The sequence below is a fragment of the Gaeumannomyces tritici genome (genome assembly GCF_000145635.1).
Source record: "Gaeumannomyces tritici R3-111a-1 unplaced genomic scaffold supercont2.1, whole genome shotgun sequence".
Lineage (NCBI taxonomy): Eukaryota > Fungi > Ascomycota > Sordariomycetes > Magnaporthales > Magnaporthaceae > Gaeumannomyces > Gaeumannomyces tritici.
In genome coordinates, this window is record NW_008804545.1 from 3,499,795 (window position 1) to 3,519,160 (window position 19,366).

At 59.7% G+C, this 19,366-nt stretch overlaps 9 protein-coding genes across 9 annotated transcripts; 4 read left to right on the plus strand and 5 right to left on the minus strand.

Moving 5' to 3' along the window:
- Positions 1-653: 653 nt before the first annotated feature.
- On the plus strand, positions 654-3,294 carry GGTG_01090 (hypothetical protein). Its single transcript, XM_009218850.1, has 2 exons — positions 654-894; positions 975-3,294. Exon 2 carries the CDS (start codon positions 1,066-1,068, stop codon positions 2,890-2,892), a length of 1,827 nt encoding a protein of 608 aa, XP_009217114.1. The 5' UTR covers positions 654-894; positions 975-1,065; the 3' UTR covers positions 2,893-3,294.
- On the minus strand, positions 3,275-4,853 carry GGTG_01091 (40S ribosomal protein S16). The gene is made up of 4 exons (XM_009218851.1): positions 4,548-4,853; positions 4,084-4,174; positions 3,836-3,977; positions 3,275-3,746 (listed from the first exon to the last, which is right to left on the minus strand). Exons 1-4 carry the CDS (start codon positions 4,689-4,691, stop codon positions 3,689-3,691), a joined length of 435 nt encoding a protein of 144 aa, XP_009217115.1. The 5' UTR covers positions 4,692-4,853; the 3' UTR covers positions 3,275-3,688.
- Positions 4,854-5,032: 179 nt separating this feature from the next.
- On the plus strand, positions 5,033-6,735 carry GGTG_01092 (ELL complex subunit Eap30). Its single transcript, XM_009218852.1, has 2 exons — positions 5,033-5,575; positions 5,659-6,735. The coding sequence occupies exons 1-2, from the start codon at positions 5,112-5,114 to the stop codon at positions 5,984-5,986; spliced, it is 792 nt and encodes a 263-aa protein (XP_009217116.1). The 5' UTR covers positions 5,033-5,111; the 3' UTR covers positions 5,987-6,735.
- On the minus strand, positions 6,479-8,543 carry GGTG_01093 (integral membrane protein). The gene has a single exon (XM_009218853.1). The coding sequence runs from the start codon at positions 7,931-7,933 to the stop codon at positions 7,043-7,045; it is 891 nt and encodes a 296-aa protein (XP_009217117.1). The 5' UTR covers positions 7,934-8,543; the 3' UTR covers positions 6,479-7,042.
- A 736-nt stretch (positions 8,544-9,279) lies between these two features.
- On the minus strand, positions 9,280-9,745 carry GGTG_01094 (hypothetical protein; the record flags this gene model as incomplete). Its single annotated transcript, XM_009218854.1, has 2 exons — positions 9,280-9,368; positions 9,559-9,745. The coding sequence occupies 2 exons, from the start codon at positions 9,743-9,745 to the stop codon at positions 9,280-9,282; spliced, it is 276 nt and encodes a 91-aa protein (XP_009217118.1).
- Positions 9,746-10,435: 690 nt separating this feature from the next.
- Positions 10,436-12,141, plus strand: GGTG_01095 (hypothetical protein; the record flags this gene model as incomplete). Its single annotated transcript, XM_009218855.1, has 2 exons — positions 10,436-11,419; positions 11,509-12,141. 2 exons carry the CDS (start codon positions 10,436-10,438, stop codon positions 12,139-12,141), a joined length of 1,617 nt encoding a protein of 538 aa, XP_009217119.1.
- Positions 12,142-12,354: 213 nt separating this feature from the next.
- GGTG_01096 (hypothetical protein) lies at positions 12,355-13,221 on the minus strand. The gene is made up of 3 exons (XM_009218856.1): positions 13,039-13,221; positions 12,850-12,919; positions 12,355-12,728 (listed from the first exon to the last, which is right to left on the minus strand). Exons 1-3 carry the CDS (start codon positions 13,162-13,164, stop codon positions 12,529-12,531), a joined length of 396 nt encoding a protein of 131 aa, XP_009217120.1. The 5' UTR covers positions 13,165-13,221; the 3' UTR covers positions 12,355-12,528.
- A 699-nt stretch (positions 13,222-13,920) lies between these two features.
- GGTG_01097 (hypothetical protein) lies at positions 13,921-14,296 on the minus strand (the record flags this gene model as incomplete). The annotated part of the gene is made up of 2 exons (XM_009218857.1): positions 13,921-14,089; positions 14,169-14,296. The coding sequence occupies 2 exons, from the start codon at positions 14,294-14,296 to the stop codon at positions 13,921-13,923; spliced, it is 297 nt and encodes a 98-aa protein (XP_009217121.1).
- Positions 14,297-16,087: 1,791 nt separating this feature from the next.
- Positions 16,088-19,244, plus strand: GGTG_01098 (hypothetical protein). The gene has a single exon (XM_009218858.1). It carries the CDS (start codon positions 17,338-17,340, stop codon positions 18,040-18,042), a length of 705 nt encoding a protein of 234 aa, XP_009217122.1. The 5' UTR covers positions 16,088-17,337; the 3' UTR covers positions 18,043-19,244.
- The last annotated feature ends 122 nt before the right edge of the window (positions 19,245-19,366 follow it).

Here is a 19,366-nt window from a genome sequence, read left to right on the forward strand (position 1 = left end):
TTTTTGCGCGTGTTGCTTGTTCTAGACGTACAGTGCAGTCAGTAGTACCTTGGCTAGAAACCATGCGGCAGGTACTCTGGGTCAGGGTGGGGGAGGGGGGGTGGTGGTTCCCTTGTTTAGCAGCCCCGATGCCGTGATGTGATGTAACCCGAGTTTTTATAACCGGTGAGAAGGAAAGATGTGATTGACTGCCTTATAAAACCGGCGCCGTCGTCTCTATCCTAAGGCGGGTTGATGGTCTTTCCGGCGGATTGGGACGGGGCGGGCCATGTCGTTGTTTGGACCCCCCCTGGTCCAGGGCAGGCACGTCAAAACAGCCCCCATCCCCCCTCTGGATGGATGGACTTCTAGGCTGGATCTACCTGATCGACGCAGGCATCTTCGGGCTGCTGCGCCGTCGAACAGCGCTAGTGCCAGCGAAGGTAACCTCGCTCGCAGCAAGGGATTTTTATTTATTTAATTTTTAAGGTTAGCTACTGGGTCAAGGTTATCAGAAGAGTCCACATACCTGGGCCACAGCATTCGAATTGCCCACCTCATAGTAGGCTAACCCAGTTGGGGCCGAATTGGAGAAGCTCTCGCCTGGAGCCGGTGCTACTCCACATTGCATGGCAGACGACGAGAAGAAAAACCAATTGATTGGAATATTCCACCGTCGTGGTCACTGCTTGCTGGAAATCCCCAATGGAGCGTCGGGTCAAGAGCAGCTCAGACAGGCTTGATTCACAGTCGTTTTATCCGCCAACGCCCGTGCCGTGCCGCTGTGATGAAGAGATAAAAACCCCACGCCTCACTGCAAGCTGCCGCGTCGCGGCTAGCGATTGCTCTAGGAGGTGCGACTTGAAGCGAGACCACCAGATGACGTAGTTGGATTTTTTTTTGGGCTGCTTCTGGGTAGGTCGACAACCCTTCATTCTTTGTTCTTGCCGACGTTATTAGTTCGACCGCTGGCGTTGCCCGCTCACCCCTTGCAGACTTTTCCTGTCCAGCAATTTCCTGCCAAGCAGGTTATACGTCTGGGTCCCTCTCCAGCTGCATCTCTGCCTGACCCCTCCTCATACATACATGCACCAAGAAATATATCCCAAGGAGAACCAACCCCACCAAAGACTCGCCGCGGCCATGGCAGCTGACGGCGCCGCTGTCGGATCCCGCCTAGACAACGCCAAGGAGAATCCACCCCTGACTGCCTCTGACGGCGACCCTGTGCCGCCGACCAGGCTCAGCTTGGTCAAGTCCGACTCGACCGCCTCAGCCGGCTGCTTCTCCACCAAGTCGGTCGTCTCGGTCCCCGTCACGGGAAGCCTCCCTTACGGCACCCTCCGCGTCCACCAACCGCCGTCCCCCGCGGCCACTCCTCCTCCTCCTCCTCCTCGCTCGTCCGATTCCCCGTCCCCGTCCCTGCCTCCCCTGGCGTCAGACGTCCTCGACCACGGCGATGTCTTTCTGATCCTCGACCTCCCCCCGGGCTTCCTGGTGGGCTGCGACACCACGGCCCTGACCACCCAGACCGCGCGCCCGGTGCTCGGCTTCAGCGCCATCCCCCCGGGAGCGCACCTGGTCTTCGTGGCCGACCCGGCCGGCCTGTCCCGCTGCGGCTACTGGTTCGTCACCGGGGAGGCGGCGGCGGCGCGCGGCGAGCCGAGGGTCAAGCAGTGGGACCGGTACAACGAGGTCCTCGGGGCGCCCGCCAGCCGCGTCGAGGCCCGCAGCAGCATCGAGGACCTCGGCTCGGCGCGCGCGAGCCTCGTGCCCTACAGCCGCACCCGCCGGGCCGGCGTCGGCGGCGGCGGCGGCGGCCCGGCGCCTCCGCGCAAGGATCCGCCGCGCAGTAGCGGCCCGGCGTCCCCAGACCCGGACCTGGCCCTCGACGACGAGGTTGCTCTCTGGCACCACCTTACTTCGTGCATCACCGAAGCGCTGCTCGGCCGCGTCACGGGGAACGCGGATCCCTCGGCGTCCGAGTGGCTCGTCGACACGGCCGACAGCGCCAAGGGGGAGGTCAACTTCGCGCAGGCCAGCAAGCTGTTCAAGACCGTCATCGGCAGCGAGCTGACCTTTTTGTTCTCGCCTCAAGACTCGGCCCTCGGCCTTCACCTCGTGAACCTAGACGCCAACGCGGCCGACGATGGCGAGAGCGACCGGGCAGTAGCAGCAGCGGCGGCGGCGGCTGCTCCAGGCACCGCTGCTACTACTGCTGCTGCCCGGTCGTCGTCGCCGAGACGGCCGGACACTACTCTGCTGGTCGAAAACGCGCTTGGCGGATCCGGGATCGCCGAGGCCGACCTCACCGGGGAGCTCCAGTTCGTGTTCCTCACGGCCATGCACCTCGGCAACCCTTCGTGTCTAGACTACTGGTTCCACCTGGTCCTCAAGATAATCCTGCGCGCGCACCAGCTGGCCGTGTCACGACCCGCGCTCACCCACTCCCTCATCCTCACTATACACGCGCAGCTGGTCTACGGCGAGCGCCACATGTCCGACGGCGGCGGCGGCGACGACGACGACGAGGGCCGCCGCGCGGGGATCCTGGAAATGGCGCCGCAGCACCAGGCGCGGCTGCGCGAGGCCCTGACGGTGTACAAACGCATACTCAACGGCTCGCTCCTAGGGCTGGGGGGCGCCATCACCGGGGAGCAGGCGGCCGTGGGCCAGGCCTTTTCGGACCTCGAGGCCTGGTTCTGGAAGTACGGCTGGGACCTGCGGAGCGACTACGTCCCCGAGACCCTCGTCGTCGCCGTCGTCGCCGAGGAGCCCCACCGCCGCCGCCGCCGCGGCCTCGAGGCGGACCCGGGCGACAGCGACGACGACGACGACAGCGAGTACCAGCCCGTGCTGGTCGAGCTGGACGAGAACGGACGCGAGGTCGGGCTGGTCTCGTGGAGCTCTTAAGTCTACGGACTTGCTTGCCCAAGGCTCGCGGTTTAGCGGTGATTTTGCGTTGCCTATGGGGAAAGAAACCCCTCTGGCTGGCTGTAATGGCAATAGATGGACGTAATCGTGGCTGGCACATTAGCCCTGCCTACAACGGGGGCTTTTTCAGCGGGGAGCTGGTGGTCTGGGCTGATTCGTTTTCTTCCGTCTTCTTCTTTTCTTCCCGCTCCATGCGTTGTATTCTCGTTGCTCGCAAGCCCAGTGTTTATGTATGATGACGACTTGCAGATACCCAAGCAAATCTAGCGCAGGCGTGGTTGAATGAATCGGAGCAATTGTGGACATCAGCCCTTGGCCCCCAGAAGAGACTGTGAATGGGTGCGGTACGTCACTTGGAGCGCGGTTGGGCAGACGCAGGGCATGTGTCATCGATGCTTTCATGTCTTTTGGACCCAGCGCCTCAGACCCCGGCGCATATTTTGTTCGTTGTTTCGCCGCCAAAACCCGTTTACACCCAAGCCCCAGAAAGAAGGCATGCCATGCAAGTATAGCGCATAAAATAAATCAAGCAAGGGTTTCCTTTACCCGCCTTTTCCCATTGACTCCGCAACGAAAAGAGACGAGCGCGCTGCCGTCCGTCCGGCCGGCCGTGTGTGCCGGTCGTCTATGCCGCCTCGCCGCGCCTCCGCCCCGGAGGCAGGCTCGCGCGGCCACCAGACACAGGCCATCCATAGGTGGAACCGTCCGACACAAGTGCCCTCCTCCCTCCGCCAAGCGCAGAAATAATACCACAAAGGGACCCAAAATACATAGATTAACGGTACGACTTCTGGAACCTGGAGCGGGCGCCGGGACCACCGAACTTCTTGGGCCTATAGTGGGAAGTCTGTCAGTTTCTTCCGTCGTCGCCTTTTCTTTGCGTCTTGGCTTAGTCAATGTGAGAAAGAGGGGTTGTACGTACTCGCAACGGCGGTTGTCGGCGACCAGAAGGGTACGGTCGTACTGTGTCAGGGCCTGCTTGAGCAGGTTCTTGCTGTGCTCATCGACATACTTCTGGTAGTAGGCAACGATCGACTTGGCGATGGCCTGACGGACGGCGTAGACTGTGCGTAGGGAAGGAATGATCAGGTCAGACACCAAGGTTCCGCAATTCTCCCGTTTTGCTCAAGCCAATCCATCCTCCCCTCCAGACGGTGCAGTTCCTCGTACCTTGCGAAGTGTGACCACCACCGGTGACGCGGACGCGGATATCAACGCCCGAGACCTGGTCCAGGCCAATAACCAGGAGAGGCTCGTAGACCTATATGAAGAGCAGCGGGCCCAGAGGTTAGCAAAGAGTGTTCACACTCAACGTCCTTTGCCCGCCCACCGAGCGCGTCGCTCCTCTTCCCCTCGCCTAGCCAGCCAGCGGTTCCCCTCCCTCCCTCCCGTGGGTGCATGTCTGTGCCTCGGTGCTTTTGCGAACTCGTCGCATAGTCGACCAGCACCCGAATTCCTTCTTTTCCTTTTCCCCTTCACACGGACATGCACCATTTGATTTTTCAACCTGCGAGAGGTTCGCGTTGGAGGGAGGGGTTTCCGTGCTCGCTTCAAGGCCGACGAGGGATGACGACAGAAGCACGACGTTCTCGGTAGGCAGCGGGCTACAGATGAGGGTGAGAGATTGTGCGTGCCTTGTACCGCAGCGTGGCGGGCTCGACGAGGGACAGCGGGCGGCCGTTGACCTTGATCAGGCCCTGGCCCTTGACGCACTGGGCGACGGCGGTGGCCGTCCTCTTCTTGCCGAAGCACTGCACGCCCTGCTTGCTGGTGGACATTTTGGCGGATTGTGTGTTTTTTTTCCCCCTGACTGTCGGTCGGTCGGTCGGGTCTCGGTCGGTCGAGAAAGGAAAGATGTGAGGATGCGGGCGTGAGTCGTCGGTGGGCGCTTCTTTTTTTTCGGTTGCAAGAGGTTGTCGAAAAAGAGAAAGCCTCTCCTCGCCAATTTGCCCTGGCCCACCGCGCTCACACCAAAGGATGAGTTAGGGCATGGTGATGGTCCGTGCATGTGGTCACGTGGGGCCAGCGTTTGCGACCGGACCAAGACGACCTCAGCCACGGAAGGGCGGGCCGGTGCGGGGCCGCGGTCGGGACCCTCTTGGACCGGCGCCGTTCATACCGTCTTATGGGCGGCCATCCCCTCCTCCAAACAGGCAGGCAGACAGACAGACAGACAAACAGACGTCCCAAGAAAGACCATGTCCCGCAAGGGCGTCGGCCTCGCGGCCTTTGACCGCAGCCGGCTGACGTCGGCGCAGTACGCGACGCACGGCTCGGCGCTGCGGACCACCAACGCGCAGGCGCTCGAGACCCAGCTGTCCGTCTTCCGGTCGCTGCTGCAGCAGTTCGCCCACACCCACGCCAAGGACATCCGCTCCGACCCGGCCTTTCGCGCCCAGTTCGCCCGCATGTGCTCCGCCATCGGCGTCGACCCCCTGGCCAGCAGCTCCAGCGGCGGCGGCGCCAAGGGCGGCGGGGCCGGCGCCTCCATCTGGGCCCAGCTTCTGGGCACGTCGGTCAACGACTTCTACTTCGGCCTCGCTGTCCGCGTCGTCGAGGTCTGCGGCGAGACCAGGGGCGAGAACGGCGGGCTGCTCGAGGTGAAGAAGGTGCGCGAGATGATTATGCGGGGCCGCATGGAGGGTGCCGCAGAGGTCACAGAGTGAGTGAGAGCGAAAGAGAGAGAGATGCAACCCCCCAGGAACCCCGTGCTCTTCGACTTGCTGACCCCCCCACGCCCGCTAGGGACGACATCTTCCGCGCCGTGGGGACCCTGAAGCCGCTGGGGTCCGCCTACTCCATCATCAGGGTCGGCAACAAGCCGTACATCAGGTCGGTCCCGCGGGAGCTCAACACGGACCAGAGCGCCGTGCTCGAGGCCGTGCAGGTCCTCGGCTACGTCAGCGTCTCGATGCTCATGGTGAACCTGCGCTGGGCCCGCGCCCGCGCGCAGACGGCGCTCGAGGACCTGGTCGGCGAGGGTATGCTCTGGGTCGACAAGCAGAGTGACGAGTGGGAGTACTGGAGCCCCGGCTTCATGCTGGACCCCCAGGAGTCCCCCGGCGATGGGTGACTGCTCCCCCTGGGTGTTTTCGAATCTCCCTCACGGAATAGCGACGCACTATCTTGAGCCTACCTTCTCCGGCCGTAGAGGAGTGCATGGGCGTCATGAGCCGGGCAAGTGTCTCTCGGGGTTCCGAACCCTAGGAAAAATCAGGGTACCCAGGCTCATTCATGCATGCGTCGTCTAGCACCCTCAGCTCTTTGGATGGGTAAACCCTCATGGACCAAGTCAGCCCACACCCGCGGCTCAAAAACTTGGTCTAGCCACGAGACGCGAGATCATCTCACTCAACATGCGCCTTGCTTGTCTCTTGGGTCTACAGAACATTGCTGCGGCTGTGACTACAAGGAGGAGCAGGCATGTTTCTGTGGTGCCAAGAAAGTTGGATTATGCGGGTTGATATGCTGTTTCGTCCTCCCGCCTAACACCCAACACCCAATAAAGGGATCATATTATGGCTTCCCGTGGGTAGCATGTCACTTTGGCTTGGCGGACAAGAAGCGACCAGGCACACATCTAGTATTTTAATTATTTGTATTTCCGCCCTGGTTTTGACGAGCGGCTCTGGGACAAGATCATACGACATACATAACTACCATTATCCTACCTATCTGCCCGCCGAAAAAAAAACAGAAACACAAGGACTATAAAACGAAACATGAAACAACAGAAAGAAAACCCTATCCGACAGGGCGGTACAGACTGGATATAAACAGCGTATGTGATAACACGTAGGACGATGATCGTGACCGCCACACGCACCGACGCCGATTTCCTGTCCCGCCGTCACAAAACCAGGCCACACCTGCCCGACCGTAAGTAAACATGGTATAAATGTACCGGGCTATGTGGTCTCATGAGGCCGCGTACTTGAGAACAGATATCCCGACGATGCCCACGATCCCCAAACCACCCCTGCCGTGACAACCAGAAAAATGTTCGTCTAGGGACCACGACGACCATCGACATACCTCGGATATCCCACAGAGCAGCCTCGCTTCGTCTGCATCATAGTCCTCTCCTCACCACATCCGAGAAAAGAGGGCGCCACGCCGCCGACGACTCCTAGTAGGGCGGGTTCGGGCCCATCGGGGGGTAGTCTTCAGGACGGCCCATGGAGCCTGGAGGGCCCATATGACCCGGGGGGCCCTGCGAGCCATGGGAGCCATGGGGACCGGGGCCCATGGAGCCGGGACGCGGGCCCGGGCCCGAGTCGCCAAAGTGCTTCTTGCGCAGGGCGGCGAGGCGCTTCTTCTTGGTCATGGTGTTGATGTAGGTGCCGATGATGAAGGACACGAGGTTGAAGAAGGGCACCCAGGTGTGCTCGGGCAGGAACTTCTGGGCAAAGGCCAGACAGATGGGCGACGTGACCCACGAGATGCGCATGACCTTCCAGAAGCCGACGCGGACTGTGGCGCGGACCTGGTGGTAGGTGCGGGCGCCGGCGATGAGGGCCATGGCGACCAGGTAGACCGAGTTCTGGATCGGGGCAACGATGAGGTTGCTGACGATGATCTGCATGATCTTGGCGCGCAGGCTGGTCCGGTTCTTGAAGATCTTCTGGAGCAGCCAGATGAGGAAGTGGCCCATGGGGGCCGACACGAGGGCGCCGTAGGCCGCCATCTTGGGGACGCGCGACGTGAAGTAGTTGCCGTGCTTGTTGCGGTCCTTGGCCAGCCACGAGGCCAGGAACTCCTGGGAGCCGGCGAGGGTGCCGGCCGTCAGCATCTTTGTGCGCAGCGGGTTCTCCTTAAGCTGCTTGAGGTAGGCGGCCAGGTAGCCCTTGGTGCCGGCCATCTCCTTGCCGCCCGTCAGCGCGGTGCCGATGGCGGCCGAGACGGGGTGCTTGCCGCTCGTGCCGGGCAGCGGCTTGACCTGCTCGGCGAGCTTGGTAGCGACATTGTCGGCCACCCGCGACACCGTCTGGACCGTGTCCCGCTCGACTTTTAGAGACATGGCGACGGAATTGGGTCGCTAGATGAGCATCTAAAGTGGCTCGAGTTCGAGGGGTGGTGCGCGTGCGGCTTGACTGGGCGTCTGTCTGGCGAGGCCGCGGATGAGCAGCGGGCGAGACGACGAGCGACGACGATATGACAGCCGCGAGCGTCTTCTTCTTCTTTCTTTGCGGCGGGGACGGGAACCCGCAAGACGAGGTGGCGAGTAAAAAGAAAATAAACGAGCGCGACCAAAGACTTGCTAGGCTTCGGCTGGATGGAGTATCGCGCGATGGTGGCTGCACAACAAGGCAGGACGAAAAAGCGAATGCAAGAAACAAAATAAAAATCGGGGTGGTGGGCAGGCAGGTTGACGGGCCGTGTAGTGTGCAGAGCGCAGCAGCGTGGTGTGTGGTGTGTGGTGTGTGGTTGTCGGGTGTGGTGGTGGTGGAGGTCTGGTGCTTGTCTGGTGAAAGAGCGTGGGTGGTTGGGGGTTCCAATCGAGGCCCAGCCTGCGTGGTGCTGCTCGAGCTGGGGAGCTCGGCCAATGGTTTGTTTACCGACCCCATTTTGGCCCGAGGCCTGCTTTGCTTGATCTGGTTACGGCGACAACTACCCACACCAATTGAGCCCCCCGAACCCACCACAGCACGCAGGAGTCTGAGGAGAGCAGGGGGGGGACCCACCAGCGCCCGTCAAAGCTCATTCGCGATTGCACCAGAGCGACCAGGCACGGGCGGTAGACGTGGAGGCATTATTGTTTATGTATCGTTGAATGCACAGCAGAAATCACAGCAGCCGGGCAGGCGATCACCGCCTTTTTGCCCAACTTCCCAGCAATTTGGGAAAGAGAGAAAGAGAGAAAGCAGAAAATAAAAGACAAAACACAGCTGAAATCAACCACACGAGACCCAAGCAACCCACTCATCCTCACCTCGGGCTGCTCCTCCACTCTCCCAGCCCACGACGATCGATCCATTGCCAGCGTCGGGGGCATGTGTTGCGCGATTGAAGTCGCGGCCCAGCCCAGCCCCCCCAGCGCCGACCAATCAGGCGGTGGGGCCAAACGCAAGAGACGCGATCCATTGCCAATTGCCTCTGTTCCTGGCCCGGCTGTGTGCGCTGCGCCGACACCCAACGTTACCTGACGTTACCTGGGGAAAGCCCTGGCTGTGGGCCGTCGTGCTGTGGTGCCCTGTCGCCCTGATTGGCCAGCTGCAGGGCTGTCGACGTCAAGCTTGGCCGGCCGTCATCTCCCTGTCGATGCTGCTCCCAGCCATTTCCAGACCCAATTTCCATGTTGTCCCTCCAGGAACACGCCGAGCTGCGATGTGCACGCCTTGTGCACATTTGCTGTGAGCATTGATGTTACTCCCGGATGCGTGCGTATGGTTTATTGTCATCGCCCAGGCGCATGCAAGGAGACACGCCCACCATAACAAAGATGGCAGTCCCACCTACGTCGACAACAAAAAGGCCATTAGGACTGCAAGACCAGGCACAGGAATCACCACAAAACAATGTGATAAAAAGAGAAATAAACAAAATAGAAAAGCCCATAGAATTAACCACTCTAATCCCTAGGATTGCCCTTTTTTGGTGAGCGTGGCCGATTAGATATAATGCAGAGGTGCCTTTCCAGCGCACGTAAATCTCCACATCCTGCCGGCTTCTCGCCCGTCTCCCGACCCATCCCGACCCTATCGTCGCCCGACCAAATCCTCCCTCTCCCTTCTCCGCCACCATCAACGCCATCGCCGCCAAGAGATATACTCTGTATGTTCCGTATCGGTGATCCCTCATCATCGCTAGGGCCCTTGACCTTGGCGGCCATCGCTCGGTGGATGCCCGAGTGCAGGCCAGGAGTGCGGGGTGGTGCCAAAGGCCAGGCATCCCTCAGGTGGACGCCCTGGCGTCTTCATTATTGCTATTCCTGGCCCGTGTATATTTACCTTTCTTGCTCTGTGCCATGACGGCACATGGCGCCGCGTATTTGCCATGAGGCTCTGCGAAGGGGCCATTCGAAGGCAACACTATAATGGCTGGACTACTCGACTCGTGAGGGGAGCCCGAACGAGTTCTGATAGCATTGTCATGGTATCCCATTTCCACCTATTAAATACGCACCATTTACTTCTTTCTATTATACCTGTGACCAAGACTTGCTTTCTGATGGCAATCTGAGTAGAGAGTGATGATGATCAGTGCCAGCCACAGATTGGAATCAAATATGCAACGAATGGCTGAAAAATTCAAGAGGCAACATGTCGCCTCGTGCTGTTTCGTCCAGTCTTTTTTCCCAACCCGACTCCATCTACTCAAGGCGAACCACAACCAAGCCTAGATAGAGCCAGACACGTCCTTTTCCAACCAAGGCATCTTCTCTACCGATGAGATACCAAAACACACCCAGCCTGACAAGATACCCAAACACAGCAACCACCCCCACCTCGAGATACGATACAGTCACAGATGGACACAACTACCGCCACGTCTCCCTGCCAAGGTGTTCTAGTCGTCCACTATGGCAGCACCATCGAGTCCCGACGGGGATGACGAGTCCACAACTAGACATCTGCCCGGCCCACGCCAGCACCAGAGCGACTTGAAGCCTCGCCAGTCCGGTGATAGGAACATCACCAGCACGCGCGTGACCGCAGCGGCCAGGCCTCTCCCCACCCCGCCCGTGGCACAACATTCTACTACCGACGTCACTCTGCCACCTGCACCGTTGCCTCCCTCGGGGGGCGCCGCGCCTCGCTCTGGCCTCACCGCCTCCTCCTCGGGCCGCAGGGTCGCGCCCAGGCGGTTCCACGAATGCACCCACACCACCCTTGTCCGCATGTACAGCCGCCGCCACGCCTGCGAGTCCTGCAGCAGGCTCTCGCCCGAGGGCTACGTCTTCCGCTGCGTCCAGGACCGCGAGCTGATCCTAGCCAACCGCACCCGCCACGGCCAGCTGGAGCACGCGGCGTTCGACCGGCTGGGCCGCCAGCTGGCCGGCCTCGTCTTCGGGCGCGGCGGTGGGGCCCAGCGGCACGCCGAGAATGTCGTCGCCACCGCCACCACCACCGCCACCGCCAGGGACGCGGCGCTCGGGGAGAGGACGGCAGCGGCGGCGGCCGAGACCGCGCCCTACAGTGAGGTGCAGATCGAGGAGCTGGCCGGCCAGCGGAGGCGCGCGCTCCGCACCGCCAGGGATGACACCTTCCGGGCCCTCTACCCCCGCACCGCCCCCGGGATCCTGCGCCGCCGCATGGATTCCATCGTGGACACCTTCCTGGGCGAGGCGCCATGGGTCCCGCAGGAGCAGGACGAGTGCCGCCTCAGCGTCTGCCGGCAGTGCCGCCCCTACTACTCTGAGAGGTGCTTCTTGAGCCTGGGCGGGATCGCCGACGGCGACGTGCCGCCGACGGCCGCTCTGGGATTCGGCTTTCACGTCGACGAAAGCAGGCCCGTTATCGATGTGGCCGTGGCCAGGCGTCTTGGCCGTTGCATTGTCTCCAAGGTGGGCGGTTGTGATGTACCTGTTTCTATGTCGTACCAGGGCTGCTTGACTGACTGCTCCACACACGCACACACAACACACAACAGCAGGATACCGATCACTGCCGCAACGTGCCGCCTCCGCCTCCGTTCGACCTCATGGAGCTGATCCAGGCACACCTCGACGGCGCTGATGATTCGCAGGAACCCATGGACAAAAGCAAGCCTCGAGCCCCGTCGCTTGACGGCAGTCGCGAAACAACCCCTCGGAGTGCTGTCGAGGCAAGCAACAGCTACACAACGGACACGCCGCCGTCTCCACCGTCCTGCGAGCAGACTGCCCGCTGTGCCACAGCGGTGTTGCACAGCAGCGCTCCGCGCCACCTCCTTGATGACGGGGAGCTGGCCTGCGTGCCAACTCACTCTGGGCGGCCCCTTTCATCCAGCCGAGAGCCGCTTGACGGTGCAGGTCGGACCCCGCTGCCTCGACCAGAACAGGACGAACCTGTAGTATTTGCAGTGGGTACGAAAGCCTCGCCAGCTGCTGCCAACTCGACCGTCGAGCCCAGCGGGCCACCCCCACGGTCCGGCCACGGGTTCGTGCCCAAGACGACCATGGAACAGCAAGAAGAGGCGGACGGCGTCTTTGGGGCGGGGCCGCTGGTTGTGCCCGGTGGGCTCGCGGTAACCGAGGAGGGCGTCGAGATGGGCATTGCAGACGTGGCCGCCACAAACGTAGGATGAGCCAGCTCAGGGCCTCGCCCGGATAGACCCTGGTGTTAAAAACTGGGGAAGTGGAATAACTCGTTTGGGGTGGGCTCAGGGTCCACTTTTTTAAAAACCCAAACATCTGATAGGGCTTGTAGGTCAGAAAGAAACAGGGTGGGTGGAGAGGGGACACAGGATAAACCGAGACTTGACTACGAGAACGGGCCAAGCAACAGCAGTGCATTGCAGGCTGGGCATAGTGAACCCACAGCGATGCTCTTGTAATGATTGAGTCTAGATAGGTTATTGAGTTGCCCGTCCCGGATTTGGAAGCATGCCAGCTGTTCCGTCGGGTGGGGTTTGTAAGTGAAGCGAGCTTGTGTTCAGATAGTCGGGGGCATGCGGGTGTGGGGGGGTTTCTGTCTAATCCAGGTCCATCTTTGTCCAGTTGGGGTCGTCCCGGGGCCGCCACGGCTTGATTCCCAGGGGTTTCTTCAGGCGGCCCTGTCTGGCCCGCTCCATGATCTTGACCGTGGTCTCGTCGTTCATGGCCGCCTTGAACTCCTTGACGTCCCCCATGCCCTTGCTGACCGACTGCTGCAGGAACGCAAAGAGCTCTTCGGCTGGGCGGGCGAGGGGCCACGGCGTGGCATGTGTTAGATGCAAGCAAACCTTGGAAAACCAGGACAGAGGACAGGGCCGTGCAAAAGGGGGCAGGACACAAATGAACCAGGTAACACTTACGGGTCTCATGGGAGCGCGTCTCGGCGGCGGGCTCGATCATGCGCGGGACCGTTGACCGGAGCTTTCGGAGCTGCGTGTGTTGTGCATTGCCAGTCGGTCAGCGGTGAAGGGTGCAGGGCAGGGCGGGCCCGGTCAGGTAGGCTCCAGCCCAGCCCAGCCCAGTTGGGCACCCAGGTATATGCGGCTTGCCTTGACGTGCAGCTCGTGGAGGTGCTTGAGGCTTGCTTCGTAGCGCGCCTCATCCCAGTTGTCGTCCCTCGCGGCCGTTGGGGCCGGGGCCGTGTTCTCACCCGGGACCTGGCGGTTGGAGGCCATGGTTCTGTTGGGTCTGGGCTGGGGAGGTGTCCGGCTGCGTATCTCGGGAGGTACCCGCCTATATAGGTAAGTCATCCCTGAGTGGATTGACATGTCCACCAAAAATACGCCAAATGTCAAAATGTGGGGAACCTGCCAGATGCCCTCCAGAATAAGACTTGCGTCGTCTGTGGTGGGCGTGCCGACTTGGCCATCAGGTACATCGACAGCAATAAACAACCTTCTAAAAAGCGTCAATCGCACAGCTGGACAAGGCAAAAGGGATATGAAAAGTATTTGCAGCCTTGCATCGCATCTTGGGGGTATTTTTCACGACTTTATTTTTTGCAACTTGATTGAGTTGAGAAGGATATATTCTGCCTGAGGCCATTGTTCTTTTGGTGTGCTGTTTTTCTTTCCTTTTCTTTCTTTTCTTCTTCTTTTTTCCCCCACGACGTGCACCCAAAATGCCGCAAAAAGACCTCAGAACACTCTGGGGCCTAGAAGTCATGGTCTGTCTTCAGCGTCAGGTAGCACAGGCCATTGAACAACTTCACACTAGGATCGAGGATCTGGGTCGAAGATCAGGGGGGATGGCTATTATGGTGGACTAAGGAAGTAGGAAGGTAATGATGGAAGATTGATGTGAGCCTGAAAGACCCATTGTAAAACGTGAAGAGGCCTGGACAAGCAACCGTTTTCTTCTGTCTTCTGTCGGAGGAGATGTCCCTTGGCATCGGACGGCCCGACCTCGGTCGGCTTCTTGGCGGCCTTCTCTCAAGCGGACCTTTCCCGACCAGTCTTCCTCACCTCGGCCTTTGCCTTGGCACTGGCGGCTACTTTGGCCTCGAGCTCATGGACCTTCCGCCTGACATCGCCGGCTAGGTTCTGGCCGCTGCCTTCGGGTTGTTTCCCCTTGTCCTGGCCGCCTCCTTCCCTCGTTCTCCTTCATATCTTACGGGGTTTCCTTAAAGCCAACCTGACGGCTGGGCTGTTGGCTCCATTCCTCGCTCTGGGCTGGCTACCAGGTCCAACTGCCCGTCACCACCATCATCCATGGTGATCTCGCCGCTCTGCTGGGCCAGCGCCTCCTGGTGGGGCCCTTAGTTGATACAGATGAGTTGACCCAGATCATCCTCTTAAGCTTGCCCATGAACATTCGGCTCGGGGCTGTAACTCCCCGCGAATGCCCGGCCACGCGTCATCGATGTCGGTGAACTCGATGGGGGTTGGGTCGCCTCACATGGAGAAGAGTGCAAAGGAGGGAGGCGGGGACTTGCTACTCGCCTCGACCAAGTCGTGGAGGTGCTAGTTGGGCGGTATAGAAGCGTTCATGTAAACGGGTTTCAACAGCGGGGCGTACCAGTTTTGGCCATTCAAGCAATACAGGGCTTTAGTCTCGAGTCCCGGCGGTGTCGGAACGGGGCCAGGTCGGTAAATGCCCAGGCAGTGTACACAAGCCCATCCGGGCGGAGCAGGCCGTCCGCCAAAACGAAAGGGGGTTACCACAAGCAAAACAGACATTCACCACGACGTTGTCTATCTCTCACTCACCCCTCTGCGCACAGACACATCTCTTCTCACACGCTCTCCTTGGCGCACCGGACGGTCACAGTGAGCTGTGTGCCAGGCAAGGAGAAACAAACCGGTATGTCGACGGCAATCGCAGAACCAAATAAAATAAAAAATAGAAAGAAAAAAAGTGGGGGACGGAGTCGCCCACCGATGCAAGGGTGATGCCAAGGCACAAGAGCCGGCCGTTGGGTGTCGAGAGTTGAGAGTCTGAAAAGATGGGCCGAAGTTTGAGCCGGTGGCGGCGGCGGTGGCGGTAAGTCAATCCCGGCCGGGCAAGCAAGTCATCAGCTCCTCGAGCGGGAAGTGGGTTGCTGGGCACGTCTGCTCCAAGCTAAAAAGCTCCCAAGCGAAAAGCTGGCGGCCCAGCGGTGCGTGGTGGGAAGGAGGGAAGGTCTGGCTCGTGCGACCAGGGGGCCTCCCTGTCCCCCTCCACCTCCACCCCAACTGATACGAAGCAGCCTGCTGCCAAGCCCGCTACAAGCTCGTCGCTGCACGTCCCAGAGTGGCCCACCCACCTGCAGCCTGTGCTGTGCGCTTGCCCACCCGGACTGATGTTCCGGCGTGCTTGTGCTTGTACCTACTTGGGCTGCAGGCTACTTGTCGACCACGACCGACCGGCTGATTGACTGCTTGACTGATTGACTGGTCGATGGGCTGCGGTTGAAGATTTGGCTTTCCATCCCGGCCGACTGGTGATCATTATATTCCCGGTCCCGCCATCCAGGACATGGCGCATGCACCCAACCTCCAAGACGTGCACAGGGCAATGTGTGCAAAAATAGGTACCGCCAAAAAAACCACCCAGTTCCAGATCAAGAAAAACACGCGTCAAGCGAACAAACGGGAAACAAGCACCGAAGCAGGGAAGCGGAGAAGAAGCTGCACATCTGTTAGGGGTAGAGTCAACCTCGCATGTTTTCGTGTCCACCGCTTGCGTCGAAAGGGCCGGCTAGGTCGAGAACAGCTGAGGGAGCATCTGACATCGATTGGCAATTGGTTCAATCATTGGCAAACCATCCCAAAATTCTAGCGGCAAAAGGGAACCTCGCGCAGACCAAGCGCACACTGAACGGGCCCCTGGTAGCATCCGTGTTGCCACCCATCACCACCACTAAAGGATCGAATCTTGGGAGCAAGGAGTGGGTGTCCATGTGCATGTGCCAAGTGACAGCTAGCAGAGACCAAAACGTTGGGGACAGGCCACAATTTAGCAAAAGAGGAGAAAGAAACGGATCAAATAAATAGGCCTTGACAATAGAAACCTAGAAACAACCCACAAATGGATAACGAGATGGGCGACGAGGCGGGCAACGAGACGGATAGCCACAGGCCTTCGGCCGTCGTATCCAGATAGAATTGCTGCACTCCCCACAATTCCGTCTTCTCCTCTGGTTTTCATACCAAATTCCAAGCTGCCGCGTCTCCCGATAGGGCTTACCTTTCCCGTCGGCCTGACTCTGCATTGGTAGGTTGAAGCTTACAAAGAGGTACCTCCTGCCAGACTCCCAGACACGCACCAAAGGAACCCAGAAGGTCCTCCGCCGGGCTATCGCTGCGTCCCTTGTCAGGTAGGGCTCCAAGATCCCAGACGTCCTTTTGTCCCGTCCTTTTATTTGGTTGAGGTGCTGGGGACGACGAGGCAGTGCAGTTTGATTGATCCCACTTCCCAGCGGGCCATTCCATCATCGTTCATTCCATTCCATCGTCACCCCGAGCTTCGCTCAGCCAGATTAACTCTCGGCACCCAGTTTTCCTGCAGCCTGCTCCACCCTGATCCGACCGGACCCGCCACGCCATCCACTGTCGAACCAGTGCCGTCCGCCCAGGCAGCGCGGCTTTCTACCTCCTACCTCTCTTGGCTGGTACCTGATCTATTTCACCAACCTGCCTCCAAATTCTCCAACTCACACTTTGCAATCCTCCCACCACGCCCCAGGTACAACTGGCCATCGAACACGCCCCAGGAGCTGCGCCAGAGTGCCCCCCAAATTGAGCAGCAGAGGTCGCGTCCAATCCATCAATTGGGAAGCCTTCGCCAACCATTCCTGCGATTCCACACACGGCCCCCGCAGCATCAGAGCACAGAACGAAAAAAAATAGCCCGTCGCCAGCCTGGAGCAACCTTCCTGCTTCCGCCGAGATACAGAGCTAACATACACACACGCAACGCTGGACCGCCGTCACATCGGTCGCCAGCCTACCGGCTCATCCGCCGACCCAACTGTCGAGGTAGCCACTCGTCCTTTTTATTTCTCCCCAGCTCCCCCGGCAACAGCAGCTTCTTTGGAAGTTGCTGTCGCTGCGGCCAACAACGGCACCACGGATCGCGTAATCTTCTACTCGACGGCGGCGCCTCCGTCACCCGCTCCATCGACCTCAGGCCACATCCCGACCCCACCACAGCTTGGACAGCAACAGACGCTGCAAGACCCGAACCTCGCCGGCGTCGCCCCTCCCGTCGGCGCACCCTTGGGCTCGTCAGCCGGATCGCAGCAACCCATCGCCAGCTGGAGTGCGCCCCCCGCGCCCGCGCCCATACCGGCGCCCTCGGTCACACCCTCGGTCGCACCCGTGGCCAAGACACGGGGTCCCAACCAGACCCCGACCGCGGCAAGATCCATGCCTCAGTCACCCGCACCCACGCTACTGCCGCCGCCCGAGGGCATCTACAGATCCTTCGAGGATCTCCTTACTACCGTCCAGCAGTTTGCCAAGGAGCAGGGCTATGGCGTCGTGAAGCTACGCGCCTCAAACTACCGCGACGGGAAACCGACCCGCTACGATCTCGTGTGTGACCGCGGCGGCGTCAAGTACTCGAGCACCGCTAAGAAGCGGAATCCGTCGACGCGCAAAGTCGACTGTCCCTGGCGCGCAAAGGCCGTCTGCGAGGTACAGCTCAGCAACCAGTGGCGCTTCGCCGTCCAAGAACAAAGGCATAATCACGAGCCGCGCCTTCCCGCCGTGCCCCCTGGCCAAGAGAACACACCCCTTGCCCAGACGATGCGAACCCTGATGAATAAGATCGACCGGCTGAGCCACGACGTCTCGCACGGCTTCAGTCACCTAGAGACTCGCCTAGATGGCCTCGAGAAACGCCTAGAGGCCATGGAGCAGAGCCAAAACAACCGCAACATCATGAACGCCATGGCCAACCCACCCCTTGACAGCCGCCTAACCAACATGGACACCAGTCGGATGAACAACATGGACGCCAGGGTCGGTGCCATGGAGCGCGCCGACATGATGAACCGCGCAAACGGCATGGATCACATGACCGGGATGGATGACGTGGAAGCTAGACTGCTTTCAACCTCGGTCATGTAGAGTATGGGCGAGATTGCTGGTCAGCAAACGCGCGGCTGTAAAGAAAGCACCGCGACGTCCTGTCAAGGCAGAGTAGCCTGCGAACCTCGGCCCCTGGAATACACAAACGCCACTTCATCAACAACGTACCTACCACCGCATCGCCTCCCATCCGGACCCGGCGAAGACATAAAGCCCGAAGCCGTTCCGGTAGGGCCTTATCCGGACCCTACCACCGTTCCGGATCTTCTAAACAGCCCTTGTGTATGATTTCCTCGGCGCGACGCCCGAGTTTGCCATTTGCCCCGTGCGAGTCCGCTGCAGATTGACAGAGAAAATGGAGCTTTCTTGTTTTCCTGTTACCTTCTCCGTTGCCCCTTTATCTATCCTTTCCTATCTTCCATTATATCGACAACTTGCTGTCGCAATTGTATTGGTATTGAGCAGCTTAAGGCCCGACTTTGAAAGCCTGTTTCTCTGCTCTTTTTTCTTTCCTCCTATTTCGGACCTTCTTTTCGTCATCTCTGTCTCTCCTTGTTGTGCTGGGGTCGGTCGGAAACCAATGGCGTTTTACTGAGTGGGATGGTTGCCATGTAACCACTTGTCCCATTCCACCTTGCTTGTCGGCCCAGACGGCCGTTAAAAAGACACCGACCGGGCGGCCATTGCCAGCCAAACTGGTGCTGTTTCTAGTTTGTTACTGGTTTGAACTTCGCTTTATCCGGGTGGGGTTATCAACACGCTCCTTCAGACCCCGGCGATGCGAGCTTTGTTTGGCATGATGGCCCGGCCGGACAATGGGCGGTGAACTTGGCTGGTTGATTACGAGAGCGGGGATTAAAGGGAAAAAAAGGGGGAAAGGCTCGGAGGGATCTGGGCCAAGTCAAGGCCAACGTCTGTCTGATGTGTGTGGGTTTTTGCGTGTTACCTCCGTGCATCGCTTTGTATCGTCTCTCGAATAGGACTACTGTTTTGGACGGGTATTGGACCAAAAGGAAGGGAACAAAAGCTAGCAGCTCTCTAGAATAGGCACTTTTGTCCTGGGCAATGGGAGCAATGATGGCTATCCCAAGATTTGGGCGAAGCCATGATGAGATACAGCCACAGTTACGCGACCCTCTGGGCGAGAGGATGTTAAAACTCGGGAATCCAGCAGAGCCACCCATGTCAGAAGTGTAGTAGAACGACGATGGTCACGGGGAGGGTCTAGGTTGAATGGCCGGCGTTCACTGGCCGACGATCGCTGAGAAGAACCGTTTCTTCTGCAGAAAGAGTGGGGCTAGAGGTATGGTGCGTTAGTCAGCAGACAGCCAATGAGGACGTGACCCACTCTGGGCCCTACCGA

Excerpts from the sequence above, each read along its gene's own strand:
- GGTG_01090 (XM_009218850.1), top strand. The coding sequence starts at position 1,066 with ATGCACCAAGAAATATATCCCAAGGAGAACCAACCCCACCAAAGACTC.
- GGTG_01091 (XM_009218851.1), bottom strand. The coding sequence starts at position 4,691 with ATGTCCACCAGCAAGCAGGGCGTGCAGTGCTTCGGCAAGAAGAGGACG. Across the intron at positions 3,978-4,083 it reads TGGTGGTCACACTTCGCAAG|TCTACGCCGTCCGTCAGGCC; the intron begins GTACGAGGAACT and ends CCCTACGCACAG. Across the intron at positions 3,747-3,835 it reads GCCGACAACCGCCGTTGCGA|GCCCAAGAAGTTCGGTGGTC; the intron begins GTACGTACAACC and ends TTCCCACTATAG.
- GGTG_01092 (XM_009218852.1), top strand. The coding sequence starts at position 5,112 with ATGTCCCGCAAGGGCGTCGGCCTCGCGGCCTTTGACCGCAGCCGGCTG. Across the intron at positions 5,576-5,658 it reads GGTGCCGCAGAGGTCACAGA|GGACGACATCTTCCGCGCCG; the intron begins GTGAGTGAGAGC and ends CACGCCCGCTAG.
- GGTG_01093 (XM_009218853.1), bottom strand. The coding sequence starts at position 7,933 with ATGTCTCTAAAAGTCGAGCGGGACACGGTCCAGACGGTGTCGCGGGTG.
- GGTG_01096 (XM_009218856.1), bottom strand. The coding sequence starts at position 13,164 with ATGGCCTCCAACCGCCAGGTCCCGGGTGAGAACACGGCCCCGGCCCCA. Across the intron at positions 12,920-13,038 it reads TCCACGAGCTGCACGTCAAG|CTCCGAAAGCTCCGGTCAAC; the intron begins GCAAGCCGCATA and ends CAACACACGCAG. Across the intron at positions 12,729-12,849 it reads GACGCGCTCCCATGAGACCC|CCGAAGAGCTCTTTGCGTTC; the intron begins GTAAGTGTTACC and ends TCGCCCGCCCAG.
- GGTG_01098 (XM_009218858.1), top strand. The coding sequence starts at position 17,338 with ATGCCTCAGTCACCCGCACCCACGCTACTGCCGCCGCCCGAGGGCATC.